At 40.8% G+C, this 24,447-nt stretch overlaps 1 protein-coding gene across 2 annotated transcripts in view; it reads left to right on the forward strand.

Annotated features, from left to right (window-relative positions):
- LSP1 (lymphocyte specific protein 1) overlaps positions 1 to 24,447 on the forward strand; it is a 122,951-nt gene that overhangs the window by 62,966 nt on the left and 35,538 nt on the right. For both annotated transcript variants that reach the window (XM_070933089.1, XM_070933097.1), the window contains exons 2-3: positions 13,353 to 13,490; positions 21,873 to 22,046. In XM_070933089.1, the coding sequence (XP_070789190.1) occupies positions 13,353 to 13,490; positions 21,873 to 22,046 (312 nt within the window). The remainder of the gene's footprint in view (positions 1 to 13,352; positions 13,491 to 21,872; positions 22,047 to 24,447) is intronic.

Consider the following 24,447-nt stretch of genomic DNA (forward strand, 5'->3'; position numbering starts at 1 on the left):
TTGTGGGGAAAATCTGTTTGTTTTTTAAAACTTTTTCAATAAAAAAAAAAAAGACTTAGATCCATGATGGGCAGGCTCCATTATGGTCATAACTTGAGGACTGCATACCTGCAATTGTTGTTTTGGCTGTTTTCTCTACTTCTAACTGGATAAATTGGATAACCGCTGAGAAAGAGGAAGTTCTGGAGAGTTATTGGGTGAGGAAGTTATTGGGTGACTGTCACCTAAGGGCTGTAGGCATAGAAAGAAAAAGGCTGTGTATAAGGACCTTTTTGATGGCTAAACTATCAAATAATATGCAGAAAAAGACCTGAGCTGTCAATGCCATGAAGTGCTTTTAAAGGGACATGCTGGCCTAAATGAATGGGCACAGTACAGGCCCTATGAAACATAAAGCTGTGCCTTCTCACAATGCTCATTACTTAGTCTTCAGCATCTGCTTCTGGAGCTCACTTTTCCAGAGGTAGAGCAAGCCCTTACAAAGCACTCTGAAGTGTTCAGGTATAAGGTAATAAGACCAGGTATTGTCTGTTTCTGAAAGCAGAGAGGCATTCTACTCAATTTGATTTTGTGCACTTGTTTGTTTTGGCCATGAGACCCCAAAGGGCGATATATGGCTGCCTCTGGACATTGTCACCTATTTAGCTCTGTCCAGGGACCGCGTGTAGTTTAAGGAATGCTACGGATATGGGCGATTAAGCTCTCCTCTCTGGTTCCCTAGAAGAGCTGCATGAAGCAACATCAGAGGCGATTGCTTGGATAGCTGAATTGGACATCCAGTTATGAGGCCACTGTGATACCTTTGTAGAAGGTTTACTTAAAGTTAGGTAGACTGTGTATATACGTTTACTTCTCTTCTGTCATGTTGTCTTCATACGCTAAAAAATTCTACTCAATCACCTGAAGGCAAGTTCTATGCACTTTATAGGTGGAACTGAACTGAATTTTCATTAAATATAAAAAGGTTATTTTACAATAAAACCTCAAAACATTAACACTAAAGAACTCAAGGCAGAACTCTATTAGGAAATGCATTTACTGTCCAGCTGCCCTTTGTAATAGTCACTCTGAATCATCCTATCTCTGAGCAAGGTCACATGTCACTTTCCTGAAGGATCTTGAGCAGCATTGGCAACCCATATTTCTACATCGGGTGGTGCAGTGGTGGTATTCAACCAGTTCTATCCAGTTTGGGTGAACTGGTAGCGGCTGCTGTGGGAGGCTCCGCCCACCCGCCTGGATGTCATCACGGCCCTTTTTGATGCTCTGTGCATGCACGAAAGGCTCTGCGCATGCATGGAAGTGGTGCGTGCGCTCACATTTGCGAACCGGTAGTGAAGATAAGTGAATGCCCCCCCCTGGGTTGGTGGTTTGGTGCTTTTGAGGAAAAGCTAGAACTGCTGATATCTTTGAGGAGGTGATCAAGTCATAGTTTCTCCCCAAAGTTGAAAACCAAACGCCTTGGTCATTTCAATAATGGAAGCATTATTGGGCAGTGCTATGGAAATAATATAGTGTTTTGAAACATGTAGAGTGTGAATAGTGTCCATCTGAATTTTTTTTTTTTTACCGTAACTACATCTTTTTGCAGGATGGCATGGCTTCCCTCTGTAACTGCCATGTGATCTTAGGACAGACACAGCTGCTTTAAAAAGTTGATCATGAGTTCCGTCCCTTATAAGCTCTGAGCCACTGTTGAGAAATCAAAACTGCACAATCTAAAGAAGTACATCTCCTTTTATTTATTAAACTAAAAGAAATAATAATAATAATAAAAAAACCTGGCCAAATACTGTAAAAGCTTGATGACAGGTGGCACTTATTTCAAGATCCAGTTCCCAGTATGCCAGCTGGATGAGGGCTCTATTTTTGGAAGGGTTTTTGTTGCGCTACTGTTACACATAGAATAACTGGCCTTCAATTATGTTCCACGCAGTCAGGACAAAGAAAAAGCAACAGACTGTGAGCTTGTGAGATCATGGAGTGCGACCATTAGTTACATCCAACTAAAACAAAAAGGAGTAGCTGAGGGAATGGCAACATCTCAGTGAGAAGGCTTTGTCTCGTGTACCAAATAGACTTGTAGCTCCAGGAGGAAAATGAGGACTGCAATCATTCTCTCTGGAAATTTTGCCAAAAAAAGAAGAAAAAGCAAAAAAGCAGAACAACAATAATGAAATTTGATGTAATTTAGAAAAAAACAAGTAAGCAAAAACAACTTTCCTTTCTTACTGGAAAGGAAAAAGCAAGTTGGAACACTTTGGGTTTAGAGCATTTCTGACTTGGAGCTTTTATGATAGATTTTTCACAGACACTGGAAGCAGGAGAGAGATCACGATCACAGGGCGTAGAGTGAATGATTTCATCTAGATTCTATTTCACTTTTCAAAGAGAGCACAACACCTTGGCTCTCTTCCAGATCCCAGACAAGACTGTCCAAGGAAACCATGAAAAAAAAAAAACCACCACAAATTTGGGTGCAGATGGTATAAAGAAAGTGGTTTTTCAGGTTTTGTTTCTGATGGTTTCATCTTCTTTGTTCTTTGCTCTTTTTGAGCTCAAAAGAATGATGAAATCATGAAACAGAATGGGAAGAAAGGGAATGAAAGAAAGAAGGTACCAGGAAATGTCTCTGTATGTGTCTGTGTGAAAAGCTCCATAGTGGGAAAAAAAATGCATGAGGTCATCTAAGAAGAAAAGGAGTAGTCTGTATACTTTTAGACTTCACTTTTAAAATTCTGCTAACAAGGGTTTGGTTATAGCTCCGGGAGTCCAAAGAAACATTTGAATTTCACCCTTGTCAGCTTATTTGAAAAAGAAAATGTTGGCATGGAATCCCAACCCTGCAAAATGAGAGCTCCCAAGCTGTTCATGTGTCCCATAGATATGCTCACATCTCTTAACAATCCTCCATATGTAATCAAATTAGAAAAGGTTGTAGCAAATCTGGCACAATCAATCTCAAATAAATAACAGATAGGTTTCTGAATGTAAAACAGAAGGAACTATTCTTAAGTCCATAGAAATGAACTGTTTCTATTTTTTTTTAATAGGCAGAGGGCACAAAGCACCCAATATTTACTTTGCTTTTATTACAATATCATTCCTGCATCGCATTCCATGTCATTTATGGGAACTGAAAATTCTTAAACATAATGGGCGCGAAAGGATATAATATTCGATCAGTATAAGAAGTTTGCAATAGAAAGGAAAAGCAATCAGGGGTTCTTATTGCTCTCTGAGTTTGATTGTCTAGCACTGATGATGTTACCTAGTTTAGATAACGTCTTCAAGGAAACAACCAAGCTCGGAGAGCACCAAGGACCCCTTATTTCAATCCTGAGCTACAAATATTCTCTTTTATTGGAAAAATCATTCCTGGTACTAGAATCTACTAGTGATAGATTTCTCTCAAGCCATTAATTGAAATAATTACACATGTGCAGTGGTGGGATTTTTTTTTACTACCGGTTCTGTGGGTGTGGCTTGGTGGGCGTGGCAGGGGAAGGATACTGTAAAATCTCCATTCCCTCCCCACTCCAGGGGAAGGTTACTGCAAAATCCCCATTTCCTCCCAATCAGCTGGGACTCAGGAGGCAGAGAATAGATGGGGGCTAGTCAGAGGCGGTATTTACCGATTCTCCGAACTACTCAAAATTTCCGCTAGCGGTCAAGAGTGGGTTTCAAAACTCATTGCTACCAGTTTGCTTGTTGGTGCATGCACGCTCTGCGCATTCAGAGAAGCATCTGGGCGGGTGGACGGAGCCTCCCACCGCCACTGCTACCAGTTTGCCTGAAATGGGGTGAACCGGTAGCAACCCACCACTGCTACCAGTTCTTCAGAACTGGTCAGAACCTGCTGAATACCACCTCTGATCATGTGAACCTCCTTAGGACAGAACCACCATTACCCTGTATATGGGTTGATTAATATTACATTGAGTAGAACTGGGAAAGAGAATTCTCCCCAGGTGGGTCCAAGGCATGGTGAATGCATGAGGGAGAAGGGTAAGTGGCTTTGCGAGAGGTTCACTCACTCCTGAAGAAATCTTTATTATTTATTTATTTATTTATTTATTTATTTATTTATTTATTTATTTATTTATTGAATTTCTATACCGCCCTTCTCCCGAAGGACTCAGGGCGGTGAACAGATTAAAATTTCATATACATATAATAATTTTTTTTTTTTTTTTACAAACAGTAAATAATAAATTGAGTCAACTTGGTGTATCTGCTAAGACCTTGGCATAGAATTTAGATGTTTATGCTAGCTCTGCTTATTGAAACAGAAAGGTCTTCAGGGCACGTCGGAAAGTGCGAAGATCTGGGATTATTCGTATTCCAGGGGGTATTTTGTTCCAAAGAGTAGGTGCCCCCACAGAGAAGGCTCTCTCCCTTGGAAGTACTAGACGACATTGTTTTAATGATGGTACTATGAGTAGGCCTACTCTGTGAGAGCGTATTGGTTGGTGGGAGGTTATCGGTTGCAGCAGGTAGTCTCGTAAGTACTCAGGTCCTAAGCCATGGAGCACTTTAAAGGTAAGAACCAACACCCTGAAGCGCACTCGGAAGGCCACCAGAAGCCAGTGTAGCTCGCGTAGAAGAGGTGTTACATGTGAGCGCCATGTTGCTCCCATAATTACTTGCACAGCTGCATTCTGGACCAGTTGGAGCTTCCGGGTGCACTTCAAGGGGAGCCCCATGTAGAGAGCATTGCAGTAGTCAAGTCGGGAAATGATGAGGGCTTGAGTGACTGTGCGTAATGAGTCCCAGTCTAGAAAGGGACGCAATTGGCGAATCAGGTGAACCTGATAGAAAGCTCCTCTGGCCACGGCTGTTATATGATCTTCTAAAGACAGTTGTGCATCCAGGAGGATGCCTAAATTGCGAGCTTTCTCTGCGGGGGTCAATGACTCGTCCCCAATAGTTAGTGATGGGACTAACTGGCTGTACCGGGATGCCGGCAGCCACAGCCGCTCAGTCTTGGAAGGGTTGAGTTGAAGCCTGTTTCTCCCCATCCTGACCCGTACGGCCTCAAGGCACTGGGACATCACTTCAAGGACATCATTGGGGTGGTTTGTGGTGGAGATGTACAGCTGAGTGTCATCAGCATACAGATGACATCGCACCCCAAAACCATGGATGATCTCCCCCAAAGGCTTCACATAAATGTTAAACAGGAGAGGCGAGAGAGCGACCCCCGCAAGTAAGGGGCCTAGAGGTCGATCTCTGTCCACCTGTGAACACTGACTGTGACCTGTCAGAGAGGTAGGACGAGAACCACCGTAATACGGTGCCTCCCACTTCCAGCCCCTCCAACCGGTGCAGCATGATACCATGATCAATGGCTTCAAAAGCCGCTGAGAGATCTAATAGAACCAGGATAGAGGAACATCCCTTATCCCGAGCCCTCCAGAGATCATCAACCAATGCGACCAATGCTGTTTCTGTGCTGTATCCAGGCCTGAAGCTGGACTGAGTCTAGATAGACAGCTTCATCCAGGTACTGTGGGAGCTGTCGTGCCACCACACTTTCGACAACCTTCGCTAAAAAGCGAAGGTTGGAGACTGGATGGTAGTTTGTTAAAACAGCCGGATCCAGAGAGGGCTTCTTAAGGAGGGGTCTCACTACCGCCTCTTTCAAGGTGGGAGGTAAGAATCCCTTGCTCAGAGAAGCGTTAATGATTCTCTGGAGCCAGCTACATGTAACCTCCCGGGTAGCCAGCACTAGCCAGGAAGGGCACGGGTCCAATAATCATGTGGTTGCATTCAGCTTCCCCAGTAACCTGCCCACAGGATACTGTGACTCCTCAGGAGTCACAGTATCAAACTCATCCCAGATAATGTCCTCAAGATCTGCCCTTATCATTTCATCCAAATTAACCCAGTTAGAGTCCAAGCCTTCCCGAATCTAAGCGATTTTATTGTGCAGATATTGTGCAAAATCCTCAGCTCATCCTTGCAGAGGGTCTTCCCGGGCTCTCAGCTAGAGTAGGTCTTAATATAAGATCTCACTAGTGTTCGGTCGGATTCGGAATGGCTGGTCCTCCAACTGCTCTCTAGGTGTCTTTTCCGGTGATTCATCCCCCTCAGCTCATCAGAGAACCAAGGAGCTGGGTAGGTTCGACACCAGATCAGAGGCCACAAAGGCACGACCCAGTCTAAAGCACCAGCGGCCATCCTATCCCAGAACGCCACTAGGTCTTCAGCATAGTCATAAGCCAAGGTCTCAGGAAATGGCCCAAGCTCCATCCGGAACTTATCAGGATCCATCAGGCACCTGGGGTGGAACCATTTAATTGATTCCGCCTCCCTGCGGTGGGTTGTAGCGGTCAGAAGGTCAAGCTTAAGGAGAGAATGGTCTGACTATGACAAGGGTTCGATTACTATATCCCCTATATCTAGACCATTCAGCCAGTGGTCAGAGATAAAGATTAAACCCAGAGTGTGTCCCCCCATGTGAGTAGGGCCATGAACTAATTGGGTCAGGTCCATGGCCGTCATGGAAGCCATAAACTCCCGAGCCCCTTCAGACATTTCACCAATGGATGGAGGTTGAAATCTCCCATAACCAGTAGCTTAGGAGTCTCAACTGCCACCTCGGCTATTACATTGAGGAGCTCAGGCAGGGCTGCTGATACGTGGCAGGGAGCCAGGTACACAATCAACAGGCCCATCTGTAACCCATAACCCCATTTCACGAGGAGGGACTCACATCCGGTTGTCTGAGGGACAGTGACTTCCCTAGGGTACTTCCTTTATGTTCTTTTCCCACATCCAGAAGATTTTGCCAGCAGTTCCTCAATTATAATACTCCTTCTGGAGGAGGGATCTTGAGACAAGCTTACTTATTACTTTTACTCATTTTCAGTTGGGTGCTGGCCTGATTTAGAACAGAATCTGTCATAGTCACGCTGATAGATGACCCCTTGTCTAGATTATCTTGTGTGAACTTTAAAAAGCTTTGAGAATCATCATCTGGTGGTCTACAGAACTCTTTCAGGTCTGGGAGCACTGTCTGTCTCTATTATCTGAAAGAAACGTGGAGTAACTGTGCCTCTACTCAAATGCTATGAGGTACTATCAAGCACTATTTAGTCCCTAGTGCTATTTAAACTTTCATATTGAATATCTGGAGTTTTTTGATCAAACTATTTGCAACTGGATGTCACTGACATGCAGACAATATTGAATTCTATCTTTTTGAAAACATATGAATCAGAAAAGGTTGTGTATGTTTTTAACCGGTGCCTGGATGCAGAATTAGGGTAGATGAGGTCCGATAAGTAATAATAACCCTAGAAAGGCAGAGGGCTAGTGAACATATTACCAAAAGTTACCAAATACCTTCTGGTAGATCCTTTTAAGTGGGCCTTCTCTGTTGTTCTGGAATGCTCTTCCTTCTGAAAGTTGGACGACATCCACTGTAACATCTTTTAGGTACCACTTGAAATTATATTTAATTATTCATTCAATTTATATTGTCATCCCTCTCACCTAAATGAGTTACGGGTGGCTTGCATAATTAAAAAATGATTAGGAATCAAAACAAAATAAAAGCCATAAAACATAGTTAATTAAAACAATAAAAATGAATTTGTGGCAGAGTACAATAAATTGCTAAGAACCAGCAGATTTTGTATTACTGTCTGGCCCCCAGGCATGATGATAAACCAAGTCTTAAGCAGTCTTCTGCAAAGCCAACAGGGTTGAAATCTTTCCTTTCCACCCAGCTTTCATAATACGAATGCTGGAAGATTTTATTTTTCTCTTTTCCACCATTCTTTTTAAGTATATGTTACTGAATATTGCATTCTATGTTTTATATCGTATGAATCATTGTTTTGTTATGTATTTTATCGGTCTTTTTTGTTGTAAACTATTTTGAAAAGCGTATGTCAATTGGCATAGGAATGTGTATATAAATCATCATCTTCAACTTTTGCCTTCCTGAGTGAAAAATAACCAGGATTGAATATGTAAAATGAGTTAGAAGAGTTTTAAAATTAAAGCTGAATGCTGTTAATACAATACTGTAAAATTATTAATATTTAAGCTGTCTTTGGAATATGCTACATAACAGGTATTGTTGATTTGACACAGGTGGAACCACATGCTTTAAACTGTAGAGCCCAAAAGCTTATGGCAATAAATCATGCCTTACACTCAAAAAGTGAAATAGATCATTTGCTATTTACCAAGGAAAATTTTTTGTTTTACTTTGTTGCAAATGAAATAGCTAGTGAAGGGCAAAATCTGAAGTCCAAATGATTATATAAAAGCAAACAAAGAGAAGATGTTAAAAATGTGGACAAGGAAAACACTTTAAACGTAGCCGAATCAAAGATGACATACAAAACCTAACAGTTACAACAGCAAATGAAAAACTGGAAACATAAATCTCTACACAGTCAATACTTGAAAGAAACTGAAGGCAAGGTGAATAGTAAATGAAGCTTGGCAATGGCTTCAGGTTAGATCCATCAAGAAGGAAACAAAAGGTGTGATATTTGCAGCACCAGAACAAGCATTAGCAATGCAATAAAAATTAAAATAGCTCCCACCCTGAAAACTCTTATGCAAAGAGAAAGACAAGATTGTTGACTACAGAATCAGTGGCTGTAGCAACACTGACCAGATAAGTCAAGATATTTATTTATTTATTTATTTATTTATTTATTTATTTATTTATTTATTTATTTATTTATTTATTTATTTATTTATTTATTTATTTATTTATTTATTTATTTATTTATTTATTTATTTATTTATTTATTTATTTAGGCTGCCCAACTCATTGTCAGAGATTCTGTGATATAATCAGACAGCAAAAATGAATTTTGCAATCAGTGCAAAAAACATGGATCTGATGCCCCCAAATATTGTTACAACCATAATATTGGAAAAGTACTCCAGAATGATCATGTAAAAACATCTGTAGAGTTTCAGATTCAAATTGTCAGACCTGCCAAATACTTAAACCTCTAAGTAGAAACAATCCTTGGCCCTATTTGTTGAGAAAAGTATATTTTTATTAGAAGTCAAGTGCATTGCAGAAGTGCCTAGCCAGAACTGAGGATCGTGCACCAAAATCCCTAAGTTTAACTATTTGCTCCCTTAATTGCCTTCTATCGATGAACCCCCCTTGGCCAATCAGGTTTTAGCAAGATGTTTTCAGAACAGTCACTTCAAATGTAGGTTGGTATCAGGGGTGGGTTCTACTTACCTTTAGTACCGGTTTGCAATGGGAGTGCACGTGCTTCTGTGCATGCGCAAATTGTCAATTATGACGTCCAGGCGGGTTTTACTACCAGTTCTAAAGAACCAGACAGAACTGGGAGCAGCCCACCATTGGTTGTTATGCAGCTGCATTCTTCTTCCAGCCAGGTGACCTTGAAGCAGCATCTCGGGGAGATACTGCAGTTAATTTCATTTTCCCCAAGCATCCTCTCTCTCATCTACCTTCCCCAGAGTTCATGGCAGATTGTCACTGCATAGCAATGAAGCACACAAGAAAGCATACAGTGCCAGCTGACACAAACTGACAAACATCTAGAACTTAAAATGCACCAAGGCTACATCATTTTACAAAAAGTACTTTTAATTATAACTATAGATTTTGTCCCATTTGTCCACATTTTCCCCATGCATTCATCTGTATATTATGAATAACAATTGATAGCTCATTTAATCATACAATCCCTAACTTGTTTATCTAGTTTCAAATCTTAAGAAAAGTTTATACATTTTTGCAATTGTATCTTCATAATTTGTACATAATTCATTTTCAAATTCCATTTTATCATTTTCAATTCCAATTACCTTTTTGTATATATTAAATCTTACTTCAGTGGTGTATATGAAAAACTATGTCCCTCTCCAGCCAATTGTTCTCTTGTTAATATTTAAGTTCATCTTAAATTCGCCATCTTCCTGTATTAATAAATCTTGACAGGTTATGATTTTTCTATTGTTTCTCGTTTGTAAAAGTTGTTTTGGGGCACAAATCTGGGTTTGAATTTATTCCATTTTCTTAATATTACACTTCCCACATAATGGTTTTAAGAACTTTATTAACTCTATCATACCTTATGTCAACCAAACCTCAAGTTATGTTTCCCTAATTCTATCGTTCTTCTATTTCTCAGTAACACTCACTCTCTCATCCAAACAAATAGTGGGCTGCAAAACATAATTTAAAGTAAGGTAAATCTAGTCTTCCTCTATGCAACATCATTCATTTTTTATCACAGAGATTCTACCAAACATCACTACAATCATAGTAACTGAAATATAGTGATTAGAAAATAATCCAGCCAAGGTTTTCCCTATAATTATTAGAACATCTAGAAATATAATAATGGAATTGGCAAAACAGTTCACAAAATTAGAATATTGACCTCATACTTTGTTTACAAACAACTTTATTCAGAAGCACATACATATTGTTGTTGTTGTTGTTAGTTGTGAAGTCGTGTCTGACCCATCGCGACCCCATGGACAACGTTCCTCCTGGCCTTCCTGTCCTCTGGAGTCCATTTAAGCACCTATTGCTTCAATGACTCCGTCCAGCCACCTCGTTCTCTGTTGTCCCCTTGTTCTTTTGCCCTCTATCTTTCCCAGCATTAAGCTCTTCTCCAGTGAGTCCTTCCTTCTCATTAGGTGGCCAAAGTATTTGAGTTTCATCTTCAGGATCTGGCCTTCTAAAGAGCAGTCAGGGTTGATCTCCTCTAGCACTGACCGGTTTGATCGCCTTGTACTCCAAGGGACTTCTCCAGCATCATAGTTCAAAGACCTCAATTCTTTGGCGCTCAACCTTTCTTATGGTCCAACTTTCACAGCCATACATTGCAACTGGGAACACCATAGCCTTGACTATACACACTTTTGTTGGCAGGATGATGTCTCTCATACATATTACAGCAAGAAAAGAAAAGCAGCCTGAAATGATTCTGGCTCTAGATATCCCAACTGAATCCATTTTGGAAGGTTACAAAATTACTGTTACAATGTTCTCTCTTCTGGATTCTGTCAAGGATTTGCTTATCTGGTGCCTAGGAGATTATGGAAAGAGCTGTGTCAAGCTTTTAATCTTATGTAGCGTGCAAGGAAAACCTGCAGTAAAATAGTACATGGTGCCCTTCTCAAACAGTATCTGTTCTATTTGTAGCAAAATAATTCCTTTCTAATATTCAGATTAAAACACAATGCTTCTGAAAAAAAAACCCTGCTGAAATCATCTATAGTTCAGAATAGCCTTTTCTAGAGATCCAATGAAGGCTTTAGTTCAGGGCTGTGAAACTCGTGTCGTCATGGCGGCATCACGTAACGTATCGGGACTTTCCCCCCCTTCGCTAAGCTGGGTGGGGGTGTCGCCAGCGTGTGATGCATCCGGCCCACGGGCCGCAAGTTTGACAGCCCTGCTTTAGTTGTTGTTTATTTATTTGTTTATTTATTTATTAGTCATATTTCTATGCCGCCCACTCTCCGAGGACTCTGGGCAGCTTACACCAAAGACAGTATACTAAATAGCATATTGCCCCCAACAATCTGGGTCCTCATTTTACCCACCTCGGAAGGATGGAAGGCTGAGTCAACCTTGAGCCGGTGAGATTTTATCCGCTGATCTGCTGAACTAGCAGTCAGCTGAAGTAGCTGCAGTACTGCACTCTAACCACTGCACCACCTCGGCTCTACTGTTACTGATGACGTCATTAATTTAAATCGATATCTTATTTTTCTCCTTTGCAAATAGCTTACTGATTTTATTCCCCAGAACAGCTACCTTATGAGATAAACTGGGCTAAGAAATAACTACTGGCCCAGTCACCCAGTGAGATGTCATAACTTAAAAGCTGATTATTTTCTTTGCCTTTTACTGCATTTTCTGAATTACTCCAAATTTTAAACATTTATTCGAAGGTATAGCATAGCATGAATAACCTAATCAGTTCCTGAATCATCGGTGCTTTGACAGATTTTTTGCTTCAATCTGCAGGCAATAAACACAAAAGATGTTGGATGGCCCGAATTATTGCCCAAATTTTGGTTCTATTTCTGTAAATATTCTGTATTTCTTTTAACTTTTCTCCTTCTAATAGAAAAGAATGTATGTAGCTCAGGGTTGAACTATGGAGTCCTTAGTGCTGTCTGAACTTGGTTGTTTTCTTGTAGACATTTCGTTACTCTACTAAGCAGCAGCATCAGTGCTAGTGAATGTAGGGTTTACTACCCTGTTTATATACTGTAGCTTGCCCCGCCATTGTCAGTGGGGGGATATAATTTTCTCTTTTAGTAGGTCCTTGATTAGAGTATTGTTTACTGCTTGATTGTTTGCCTGGTGTTAATTTCAGAGATTTTCTCCTTCGGTACAGACAGTCCTCGACTTACAATAGTTCATTTAATGACCGTTCAAAGTTACAACGGCACGGAAAAAAGTGACTTATGATCGTTTTTCATACTTACAACCATTGCAGCATCCCCATGGTCACATGATCAAAATTCACACGCTTGGCAACCAATTCATCTTTATGATAGGAACCATGTGATCAGCTTTTGTGACCATCTGACAAGCAAAGTCAGTGGGGAATCCAGATTCTCTTAACAACCATGTTACTAAGTTAACAAATGCAATAACCGTGACAAGAAAAATTGTAAAATGGCCCCAAATCACTCGACAAATGTTTCCCTTAGCAACAACAGAAATTTTGGGCTCAGATTTGATCGCAGCTCGATGAGTACCACATGCAATGGGATTTTGGATCAGGGGTGAAATACTACCGGTTTGCTCCAGTTCGGGCGAACCAGTAGTGATAAAAACTACCAGTTCGGGCGAATCGGTAGTTAGCTACTGGTTCAGGTGAACCGATAGTTTAAAAAAGCTACTGGTTCCTCTGAACAGGTATTTCCAACAATCAGTTGTACCGCGGGGTTTAGCTTTGCTAGAAAGCAGGAAATCCTGCTTTCTAGCGAAGCTAAATCGCGTGGCACAGCTGATCCCCCCTCACTGTTCTACTTACCTTCCCAAGCTTCCTTTTGGTGCGTACTATGTGTGCGCATGCAGCGTGGCCAGCAAACCGGTAGCAAACTAGTTCAGATTTCACCACTGTTTTGGATGGTTCATTACCCCCCCTCCCACCATGTCAACTGGGATCTCAGCTTCATCTTCACCACTGTTTAAAAGGTAGCCATGGGAAACATGGGGATATTTGCAGTGGTTCATGTTTGTATCAAATGTTTCCTAACAGAATAATTTCCTTTTGGCCCCCCTTGTTTGTGGTGAGGATTTAGGAACTGAAACATTAACAAATACTAAGTACGTATCCATGGGTTTTCTCTCTGACTGGTAGGCTGACGGCTCAATGGAGTGTGGAGGATGAGGAGGAAGCTGCAAGGGAGCGACGTCGAAGGGAACGTGAGAGACAGCTGAGGTCCCAGGCAGAAGAAGGCCTCAACAGCACCTCTGAAGTGGCAATACAAGAAAGCAGGTAAGTCTGTGCCTGGTATATCAACAGAGCAATGAGAGTCAAGCTGAACTACTGTAATGTTTAAAGGAAGTTAAGAAATTTCAGTTAATGCAGAACTGAGTCTTCTCACTAGACATTGGTTCATAGGACTCTTAATATTGTCAACACTCAGCTAAAAGAGCCTTGGTACTACAGTGGTTTAAAGCACCCTGTTATTAACACAGCTGCCTGCAATTTACTGCTGGTTCGAATCTCTCCAAGGCTCAAGGTTGACTCAGCCTTCCATCCTTTCTAAGGTAGGTTAAATGAGGACCCAGTTTGTGGGGGCAATAAGCTGACTTTGTATAAATATACAAAAGTATGAAGGCTATTGCTTAATGCACTGTAAGCCGCCCTGAGTCTCCGGAGAAGGGCGGCATATAAATCAAATTTAAAAAAAAAAAAAAAAAAAAAAGGCTGATTTAGTTGTGGAAAAGTCTAGTTTTCTGAAGGACTATCTCTATCAATCTGACTTCCCTTTTATATCAGCAAAAGTAGCTTATCTTAGTCCGCCTGTCTCTGAAAACAGGCAGTTGTCAGGTGTGAGGCATAGGTATTTATCTGCAATGGCTCCAGATTTCTGGAACTCATTGTCAACTGATGTTCATCTATTTCCATTGGTGTAAGCCTTTAAGAAACTCCTCAGAGTTTCAGTCTTACTTGTATGGCTGTGGGGACTGCAGTACTTTTTTTTTTTTTTTAGTATTATTGGAAGGTAGGGATGCTTAATTAACACAAGCATGATCAGTGGGGTTAATTTATGCATTTATTGTTTGCAGAGATTTGCCTCCCAGTTGCCTTGAAGGGGCTTTGTAGTCTAAAAGACAATGTAAAACATAATGATCGACTGTAAAGTTGTCCATCAACTATCATCAGCTATAAATGAATATGTGGCTGATAAAAAAATATGTAGGCACCTTATAAGGAATAAATTATTTTGATGCACATAATAACACACACACACAATTGCATACCAGTACGCGAGGGACTCCTCAGGGTGCCGTCAGCCAGGCAATATCAGCTGGTGACCCCCAGGGGGAGGGCCTTCTCTGTGGCAACTCCTGCCCTCTGGAACGATTTGCCCCCGGAGATACGAAGGATATCGGATCTCCGGGTCTTTCGCCGTGCCCTGAAAACTTTTCTTTTCCATCAAGCAGGGCTGGCATGAACCCCCTCCCCCTTTTTTAGTCTTTTTTAGTTTTTTAGTTTTTAAATTGTCATTGGGTTTTAACTGAATTGTTTTAAATTGGGCCAGTTATGTAATTCTTTTAATAATTTTAAATTTTGTATTGGCATGTGTTTTAGTTCTGGCTGTTCACCGCCCTGAGTCCACTAGGAGAAGGGCGGTATACAAATTGAAATAAATAAATTGAAATAAATAAATACTGAGAAACAGGAATACATGATCTGCGTGTTATGCCAGCACACCAAATGAATCAACTTCCTGGGGTTGCAGGTTAAGTACTGCACTGTGGATACAGTAATATTCAGGAATATCAGGGACTTTCCCTAAATTTAGCTTGCCAAATCTAGTGAAGGCTTTTCCAGATATAAGGGATTCCATCTCTTAGAATTTCCCACACAGCCAACTCTGGATGTTATTGCATCAGTGTGACTGGAGTACATCAGATTGGGGAAGGGCTGCTCTGTGTGATCAGTCAGGGAGCAGCCATCAACCAGACAGTCAGCATAAATGGGCTTAATAAGTACAGGTTGTCCTTGGCTTAAAATCATTCATTTAGTGATCGTTCGAAGTTACAACATCACTGAGAAAAGTGATGCAGATCCTTTTGCAACCTTCTGACGAGCAAATGTTCTCAATGGAGAAGCCAGATTCACTTAGCAACTATGTTACTAACTTAACAAGTGCACTGATTTCACTTAACTGTGACAAGAAAGGTTGTAAAATGGGGCAAAACTCACTTAACAACTGTGTCACTTAGCAACATAAATTTTGGGCTCAACTGTGGTCGTAAGTCGAGGACTACTTGTATCATATTTTGTGATCTTCCATGCAAATACTTTTAGAATGCACTGCATTAATTAGTGTATCAGGATGGATCATCTTGATGGGTTGGTCAGTTCTCCAAATTTGGATCAGCCATTCACTGGACAATCTCTGCTGGAATCCTTGTGGCAGCTGTTATGTGCACACCCATACATTCTCAGTTATTTACAAATTGTAAATACTTGTACAATATAAATATTTACATGTAAGATGTCAGGGAAAAGAAGAATGTTTTGCTGCTGAAAAGACCTGAGTGATTTTCAGGCAGGCCTCTTTAGGGAGGATATTTCACAAATAGGCCCTCTATCTTGTAGCCATTAGCTGAAGTTCATTTGATAGTGGCAATTGAAGGAACTCTGTCCAGAGAGCTCAAACCAGCAAATGAGGATCCTAGCAAAGATCCCAACCATACTTTGGAGAAGGCATGTGAATGAACCCTCACTGCAAACTCATCATTTTATTTTTTTCCTTCAGCTTCAGAAATGCCAATACCCTCAGATATTTTAGCTGCTTGAAATGCAGAGCTGCTACCTGAGGCTTAGGATGGAGTGACAGCCTTCTCCAAAAGCTGTCCAGAGTGATTGCTTCAAAACGGGTTGTGAGACAGCAATAGGAGAATGGAGGACTAGCCACAAAGCATATTCCCTATCGTTCCTCAGCATCTTCCACTTTGGGCCACTACATCAGTGTGCATGATATGGAAATGAATCTTAATAAAGTATCTCTCTATTAGTTGTTTCTAATTATGAAAGTGTCTCTTGTACATTTGCTGGTAGAAATTGTAGACAAATCTATGTAAGCCTTACTTAACTAAAATGTATTGATTTTTTGGAGATTCTTTGCCTAAAGCTCCCAGAGCAGAAAATAACAAGCAACAAACACTGTGAAAACCAATATTTTCCACTAGGTCAGTGGGAGGCGGCCCAAATTTATTTTTACAAAGCCCTTTGCAATGCAAAGTCTATATCAGTCAAGGCAGTCTGTGTCTGCCAGTTGCTTCTCCTAGCAAATCCTGTTGCTGGTAGAGGGTGGTGTGTGTGTGTGTGTGTGTGTGTGTGTGTGTGTGTGTGTGTGTGTGTGTGTGTGAATGCATAAGCCTATGGCTGATTCTGGCTACTGCATGTGCCAGCTTTACTTTTGTTCTTCAGAAGTGGGGACCCTAGAGAAGGTGTTCCAGTTGAAGTATAACTGAAGCAAAGCACCCCTTTTAAATTTTGCACAGCTTTATATCCCATTTATTCAGGGTGGACTTCAAAAGTTGTAGCAAGGGATTCTCTGCCCAGTTGCTGGGTGGGCATGGCGTGGCCTAGTTGGCCTCCTGCACCATGGTGGGGGAGCATTTTTGCCCTCCCTGGGCTCCAGAGGCTTTTCTTAAGCCTCCAGGAGGGCAAAAACGGCCTCCCCAGTCTCTGGAGGCCCTCTGGAGGCTGGAAACGGGCCCATTTCTGGCCTTCCTGAACTTCCGGTACACCCGTTTTTCACCCTCCCCGAGCCTCTGTGCGCACCCTGTACTTACCTGCATCCAAAACGGGCTGCGTTTACCTGCACTTACCTGCATCCAAAATGGACTCCTGGGAGGGGAGGGGCAGGGTGGGAGTGGCCAGCCAGGAGTGGGATTTGGGGGTTCTCTGAACTGCATAGAATCTTAGCTAGAGGTTCTCCCAAACCCTTGCAAACCCCCAGCAGCCCACCCTTGCATTTATTGTGGGAGCTTCATTTATGGAGAGACCCCATGTTTTCACTAGAAGGCAAGCACTTGGAAGGGAAGGAAACTGATTGACGAAATGGAGGATAGAAGGGAACATTTCTGCTTTGACTTGCCTGGCAGTTACTCCCTGCAAACATTTCACCAACCTAGCTGGAGCTGGCCCAGGGGCCAGCAATGGCAGAAGGAAACTGAATGGTGGTGGTATATGTCAGTACTCCTTCTTCACACTTCAGTCCACCATTAGAAGGGCTCCTCTCACTCTTAACTTTTCATTGGTTAGGACTAAGCCATATGCTTGCTGCGACAACATTCAATTGGAAAACAAAGCCTTAGTGATATCTAGTGGCAATAGGAGTGGTTCTGGAAAAGTTAATTAAAAAGAAATACACACAAGGAATTATTTCAGGAAAAAAACAATGTTTCTTTTCCAATGGACTTGATAGTTCCATTCTCCTCCCTAGCCATTTCTGCAGCTGTGGATTCGGACTACAAAAGCCAGGATGCTAATATAGATCTCCCCCCTTCGGTAAACTCAACTCCCCCTTACAGTGACTCATCCATTTCTGGTAAGCTATGTTGCTGTACATAGCCCCTTCTAAAACTCAGCTATCATAACTTGCCTGTAGGTCCAGATTACCTTTGCTTGAAATCCCTTACTTAGTTTCTTACTCAAAAGCAGCCATTCCCAACCAGATGTTCTCCAGATGTTTCCCTGGCTAAAGACAACAGCATTAACGGTCAAGGCTGATGGGAGTGGTAGATCCCCAAATCCGGCAGACATGGAGTTGGGGGAGACTGTACTGATCTCCATGTTTAGAAGTTAATCATTTCTGAGTATTTTAACTAATGTTTTGGACACAAGTAAGGGAGTGTGTATTATTTCCATGCCTTTGTGATTTCCTGAGCACCTGGCTGATTACATTAAGGAGGAAAAAATGCTCCACTAAATTTCTATTCAGACTTAAAATTTCAATAAAAATCCTCTTTAGAACAGACTCTAAATCTCTTCAAAATTTAGACATGTCTTCATGTTTTTGCCCATATGAAATGACAGTTTCAATTCCTTTTTCCAAGTCCCCCCCCCAGCAATAGTTTTCAAATTAATTTACATTCTTTGTTTGGTAGGGGAAAAGTAGATCTTATGAGTAATTTTCCAGAGTTTGCTTCTCTCAATCCAATTTACCTCACAAGGCTGGCTGTGGGAACTAAATACAATGAGGGGATATTCTGTGTGTTGCTTCCTAAATCAAAGGTGAGCTATAAATCAAATAAATAAATTGTTAAGGGGTGCTGAGACATTCTTTTGATACCCCAAAGAATTTATTTGCTTTACTTTGTCAGAAAAGAAGAGTCACTTTTTATTTCTTCCAACATCAGAAAAATCAGTGTTTTAAAATCCTATTGATTAAATTGGTGGTGAAGGTGATTTTTTTTTTAAAAAATCCATACTACTCAACTGCCTGGAAGAAATTGGTATATATAATAAAATGTGGCAAGCTGTTTTTAAGATTCTCCTGTCTAAGTGAATTAGAAAAAAAGAGTAGGTAATCTTTTATGGCCCGTGAGGCACATTTGTGAGATGTTTGTAGCTGCAATGTTACCTTTTTTCCTAACAAAAGACAGCCATTGTGAACATGCTGTGATTTCCCCCCATTGAACAGAAAGAAAATAGGGGATGTTACTTCTAGAAAGACCTCTCTAGCTGTCATCCCAACTTCTCTATCATTCTAGACTGTTTTGGCCTTGTTTTCTGGGCAGGTAGATGTTGTTTCAAGTTACACCCCACAGAGTGAACATTTGGTGATTTAATCTTCTAAAAAAATCCAATGGTGTTTCTGTGGTTCTGAGGTTTTGTCAGGCACAAAGAATCAGGACCATATGTTAAGATGCAGTCAAGAAGATTTATTGCTCAAGCCTACACACAAGAATCTAGTCAATTAAAGCTCAGTGGCGGTGCTAAATTGACAGTAGATAAGGGTCAATGGGATTCAAGAGGGAATGTACTTGGACTGTGGGAATGTTATAACTCAAGGGTGATTACTTGATTAACTCTGGCCCCTGGTTCTGCCTGTTTTTCTCCTACAGGTTTTCTCTTAAACACAGGTAATGCTGTGTATTGGTACTTAATCTTTGCAGGATGCCAATTTCTTGTTTATTAATTTTTAATTAAAAGAATGTTTTAAAACAAATGTTAGGGAGCCAAGACTTGAATTATTCTTCAACTAGGTCAGGGGTCGGCAACCTTAAACACTCAAAGAGCCACAAAAGTCCTAACCGGAAGCCCCCATTCAATTCTGGAGCCGAACGGAAGTCTGGTTTCCCCCCACCATAGAGTCTCCTCCTAGCGCGGCATCCTTTTTTCTCTACCTGTCCTAACCGAAAGCCCTATCAATTGTGGAGCTGACAGCAGAGAGATGAAAGAGCCACATGTGGCTCCAGAGCCACTGGTTGCTGACCTCTGAGCTATGTCATCTTGAGCACCTGAGAAGAAAATAACTGCTGATTCCTTTTAATTTCTCCCAGTGTTTTCCTCTATCATCTTACAAGTATATTTATATTTATAACATAACATATAACATTTGTATATAATAACATTTGTATAATATAACATTTGTATGGTATCCTTAATAAAACTTGGTTCAGATTAATAAAACTGGGTTAGAGGTGCCCAGTCCCTCTGCTCCATGGGAAAAAGAAACGTCAGTATTAAAAAGGAGAGGAAACCAGAAAAAGAACGAAGCAATGCTCCCTTCCATTTGCTTGTAATTATACTAGGATCTCCCTTTTACTTAACAGTGTTCTAGAGGCTCGTGCATCTCTGTATTGAATTGCAATGGATCATAAGTTTGGAATGCAGTCTGTATATTTTGAAGGCCAATTGCTGGACTCTGGCCAGTTGCATTTCAGTGCTTCTTTCCTCTCTTCGTTTATTAATGAATGGAAGAGAAGAGTCATTCTTTATCTTCCTCCCTCCCTCCCACCATCTCTCTCTCTCTTTTTTTTCTCTCTCTCCCTCCCTCCATTTCTTACACACATAGACATCCCACAATTAAACATGGGTTTCAGCTCTAGTGAGCTCCTGCAAATCTATCAAGTACTTTGCTTGCTTCAATTAGAATTCTCTGTGTGAATTAGTGTTTAGTGGTGGGAATTTTTTTTGATAACCTTGTTAGGGAACACACAGAAGTCCATTGACAGGCTGTTTGTTGGTAAGTTTAAGGGCAGAATTTGGACCAGCTTGTTATTTCAGAGCAAACTCCTTTTTATCCTGAGGCAAATTTAAAAGTGAGCTGGTGTCTTTTTTGCATTCTTGATCCAGTTCTTGCTGATATTATTCAAATGACAATCTCAAAAGTACCTTCCCCAATACAATTATTTCACCTCCATGCCAAGCTTTGCTACCATCAATCTTTTTTATATCACACAGTTCCCACAGGCCCAGAACCTTTAGTCTTCATTCTTTGTTCTTCTTATACATTTAAGCAAGTCCAGCTTCTTAGAGGTTTTTTTGCTCCGAGCCATCTCTGCTGTTAGAAATCTAGCCTCGAAGTTTGTGGCATCCTTGCCTTCTGGAATCTTACCTTGCCTTCTGGATTTAGTTCACACACTCAATCATGATTTGTTTAACCAAGAAATGCCAAATATATTACACTTAATTGATTTAAACTTCATACAACATTGTAAGCCATGTTTTACAGATCAGAAGGGCTCACAAAACATGCTAGAAAATAAATGGTTTTCACCATTCCTTTCCCTTACTTTTAATTCTGAATGATATGTAGAAGTGACAATGCATCAGGTATCCTTAATTCATTAAATGCCTCTTCTTTGGTCCCTGTGCTATTGTGAGGGAATAGAAATGGGTCAGAATGTAGGATGGTCTCCCTTCTCCATCTTTGCATTTTCCAGTACCTCAGGTGACTGTAGAGGAAGGGAAATGGTGGAACATGTGTGATGTTGTCATGCTAGGGGTGTCATGTTTTCATCACGTGAAGCATCACAACTTTTTTCCCCTTTGCTAAACCGGGGGTGGGCATGGCCAGTGCATGGAGCATCTGGCCCATGGGCCATGAGTTTGACACCCCTGTGTCATGCAAATGCCAGGACATATGTATCTGTATCAGATGTTGGGATGCAAGTATAATTGCTGTATTTGTGATTATGTTATCATACCTGTTTTCATTTTGGTGTCCTTCCTAAGATACCCGCTGTAGATACCTCCCTAAATCCCAATGTTTCTGACAGAAATCAAGTTTTGATAGTGATAGAATGATAGTGGCAATAATAAAGCAGATGTCTTAGTATGATGTGTGGACTTAGCTTATGCAATAGATCACCAACATACATTTTGGGACTAAAGAATAAAATCAAACATTAGGAAGAACCATGCTTTGGAAGGGAGTGAGGGAGAGGAATTGATGAAGGCATGTGGCAACATCAAGAGGCAAGCTCTGCCCTTTGTGTATTTGCAGACAACATTGTAATTCATGAACAACATGGCAGTACTTGTCATGATGCCACCATGCACATTTGGGCATCACTCTGGTCAGGAACAGAAATCTATACTTTGCACATAAACAGACACAATGTTCATAACTTTCTGTATGAACCTGGTAGTGTTCAACATCCTTTTTTCCTCATCTTTCAGAATTGATGGGAAGCCTCCTGGAACCTTAGAACTGGAAGAAGATGAGGGCTTTAGTGACTGGTCCCAGAAACTTGAACAGCTCAAGCAGCGATCGGGAGGAGAGGGAGTACAAGAAATTCACCAAGGGGAATGCAGAGAAGCCCAAGAAGCAGAGCCTATACAGTGTGAAGAAAGGTAGGGAATCTTTTTCACTGCTTGAAAGGAAGTAGTAACTAAACAAGAACCAACCAGAAAAGCTGGAAAAAACCTAGCAGATTCCTTGAACTTTGAAGTAAGACCCACTGAATTTGCTCTGGATATGGCATGACTGAATGTATACTTCAAACATATAATATATTGCAAACCAGGCAGATTTCTATTTGACATTCATGTTAGCTTGGTCAAATACAGTGTAGCTTGACTAACTGTCATGCCATAGCTGTAGTCACATGTCAACCTTAACTTGGTTAATTTTCATATGGTTGGTCAATTAAACCCACTTTTCTGGTTTTATACAACATATTTAACCATAAGCTAAATACCTTGATTAGGGGTAGTGGAGATACAATACAGGGGTGGGCTTCTGGGGGTTCGCAGGGGTTCAGGAGAACCTCTAGCTAAGATTCTGTGCAGTTTGGAGAACCCCCAAATCCCACTCCTGGCTGGCCCTGCCCCACCCCTCCCAGGAGTCATCACGCAGCCTGTTTTGGGTGCAAGTAAGTGCAGAGCGCATGCAGTGGCTCAGGGAGGGCGAAAAAACGGGCCTACCAGAAGTTCAGGAAGGCCTCCGGAGCCTGGGGAAGCCGTTTTCAACCTCCCGGAGGCTCAAGGAAAACCTCCAGAGCCTGGGGAGGGCAAAAACCCCCTCACTGTGGTACAGGAGGCCGACTAGGCCACACCCACCTAGCAACAGGGCAGAGAACCCCTTGCTAAAATTTTTGAAGCCCACCCCTGATACAATATACCAGACAACAGTGTGGTGGCTAACTTGTAGTTTGGTATGTTTTGCAAACAGAGCCAAAGAAATTGCCTGGAACAATGAACCGGACTGATTGTTTCTGTGTTATTATCAAATTTATATATTATCAAATTTATTTGTCCCCCACCTCACAGTTCGAAGCAACTCTGAGCAGCATATTGTAGCAATTGGTTTGTTTTTCTTAAATGGTTCTTAACCGAAGCCCTTTACCTTTAAAAACTTCATGACTAGGCAGAACACTTAATCAAAATATAATTAAAGATTTAAGTCACCTGGGGAGCTTCCTTTCCCAGTGGTATAAGCATAAAGCATTTTCCAGGGAAGAAGATGCCAACCCAGGCTTAAGGTAGGCTAAAAGGACTTATATGAATATATTTGTTCTTATATCAGCATTAAATTACTAGCTTCATAAACACAAAAAATCTCCATATATTACTAAAGTCAGCTTCCACTAATCTTAGCCATATAGTTGCCTTAAAAATTCCAGGCACAAAAGAATTGTAACCGACTGACACAATTTGCAATTGTATGGATGATGGATTTATGTTTTATGTTTTATTTTAAAATAAAAAAATTCTACCAAAAAAATAAAATAAAATCCAGGTCTCTAAAAAGTTACTTTCTTTATTATGAAAGTCATTTTTTTCAGAATTTTTGCCTCTACTTAACTGCTAAAGGTACAAAAACCTATCTTCTTTTGCTCCAGGGTCAACCTAAGTGCTTCTCAACAATTAGGCAGGGAGCTTTTGGAATAGCAAAACAAACAAACAAACCAAATCTCTTAACTCTTGTGATCTGCAAACTTTGTCTTAGTATGTTGTGTGAATGTAGTCAGTTGTAGTTTATTCCACAACCTGTGGTTAATCACTTCAACTATTGGTGCTTCTCAAATGATTATCTGTGGAATTAATTTGTAGTATGTATGTTTGTGAATTTACTTGCATGCCTTTGCAGGCATTGTTTAATTTTGTCACCCCATCTTTTTGTAAAAAACATAGCTGCATACAAACATGTGTTTGAACTGGTAAAGTATTTCAACTGGTAGAAAAAAAAGGTAGAACACCTGCCACAGCTCAGAGCAAAGGAGAGGAAAGGGTGTTACCAACTTTAACCGAGGGAAATATATTTAGGAAGGATAAAACTTAAATTTTCTACTACTCTCAACTGAAATGGAAGTGGATTTCTAGCCATGCATTTTCTAAATTGTAATTCTATTTCAAGGCCTTTAGTAAGATACCTTCAGTTTTATCACCACTACCACCACTTTCCCAATCTCGGGGTTTTATTTTTAGAGTTTCTGAAAAAATGTTCTGTAGTTTCAAATGTTAAAGCAAGGAGGTTTAAAACTCTAATGCTGGCACATAACTCGGAAGAGTTTTCCTTTGGAAAACTTAATTCATTATGCTTAAGTTTCTTTTGGGGTCCCCCTCCTCCTTTCCCCCCCTCTGTAAGGGTTAGCTCTTTCAGGTCCAGGAAGATTTATTGTGAAATTGAGTACATTAAGCAAAATTTCTCCTACACACAACATAAGTGCAAACTCAATCATCTCTTCCTCCAAACATCTCTGCTTAACTCATTTTCTTCAGCAAGGACAGAACTGGATAAACCTCAACATCC

The sequence above is a fragment of the Pituophis catenifer genome, unplaced genomic scaffold (genome assembly GCF_029215685.1).
Source record: "Pituophis catenifer annectens isolate HBS135680 unplaced genomic scaffold, rPitCat1.0.hap2 SCAF_1, whole genome shotgun sequence".
Taxonomy (NCBI): Eukaryota; Metazoa; Chordata; class Lepidosauria; order Squamata; family Colubridae; genus Pituophis; species Pituophis catenifer.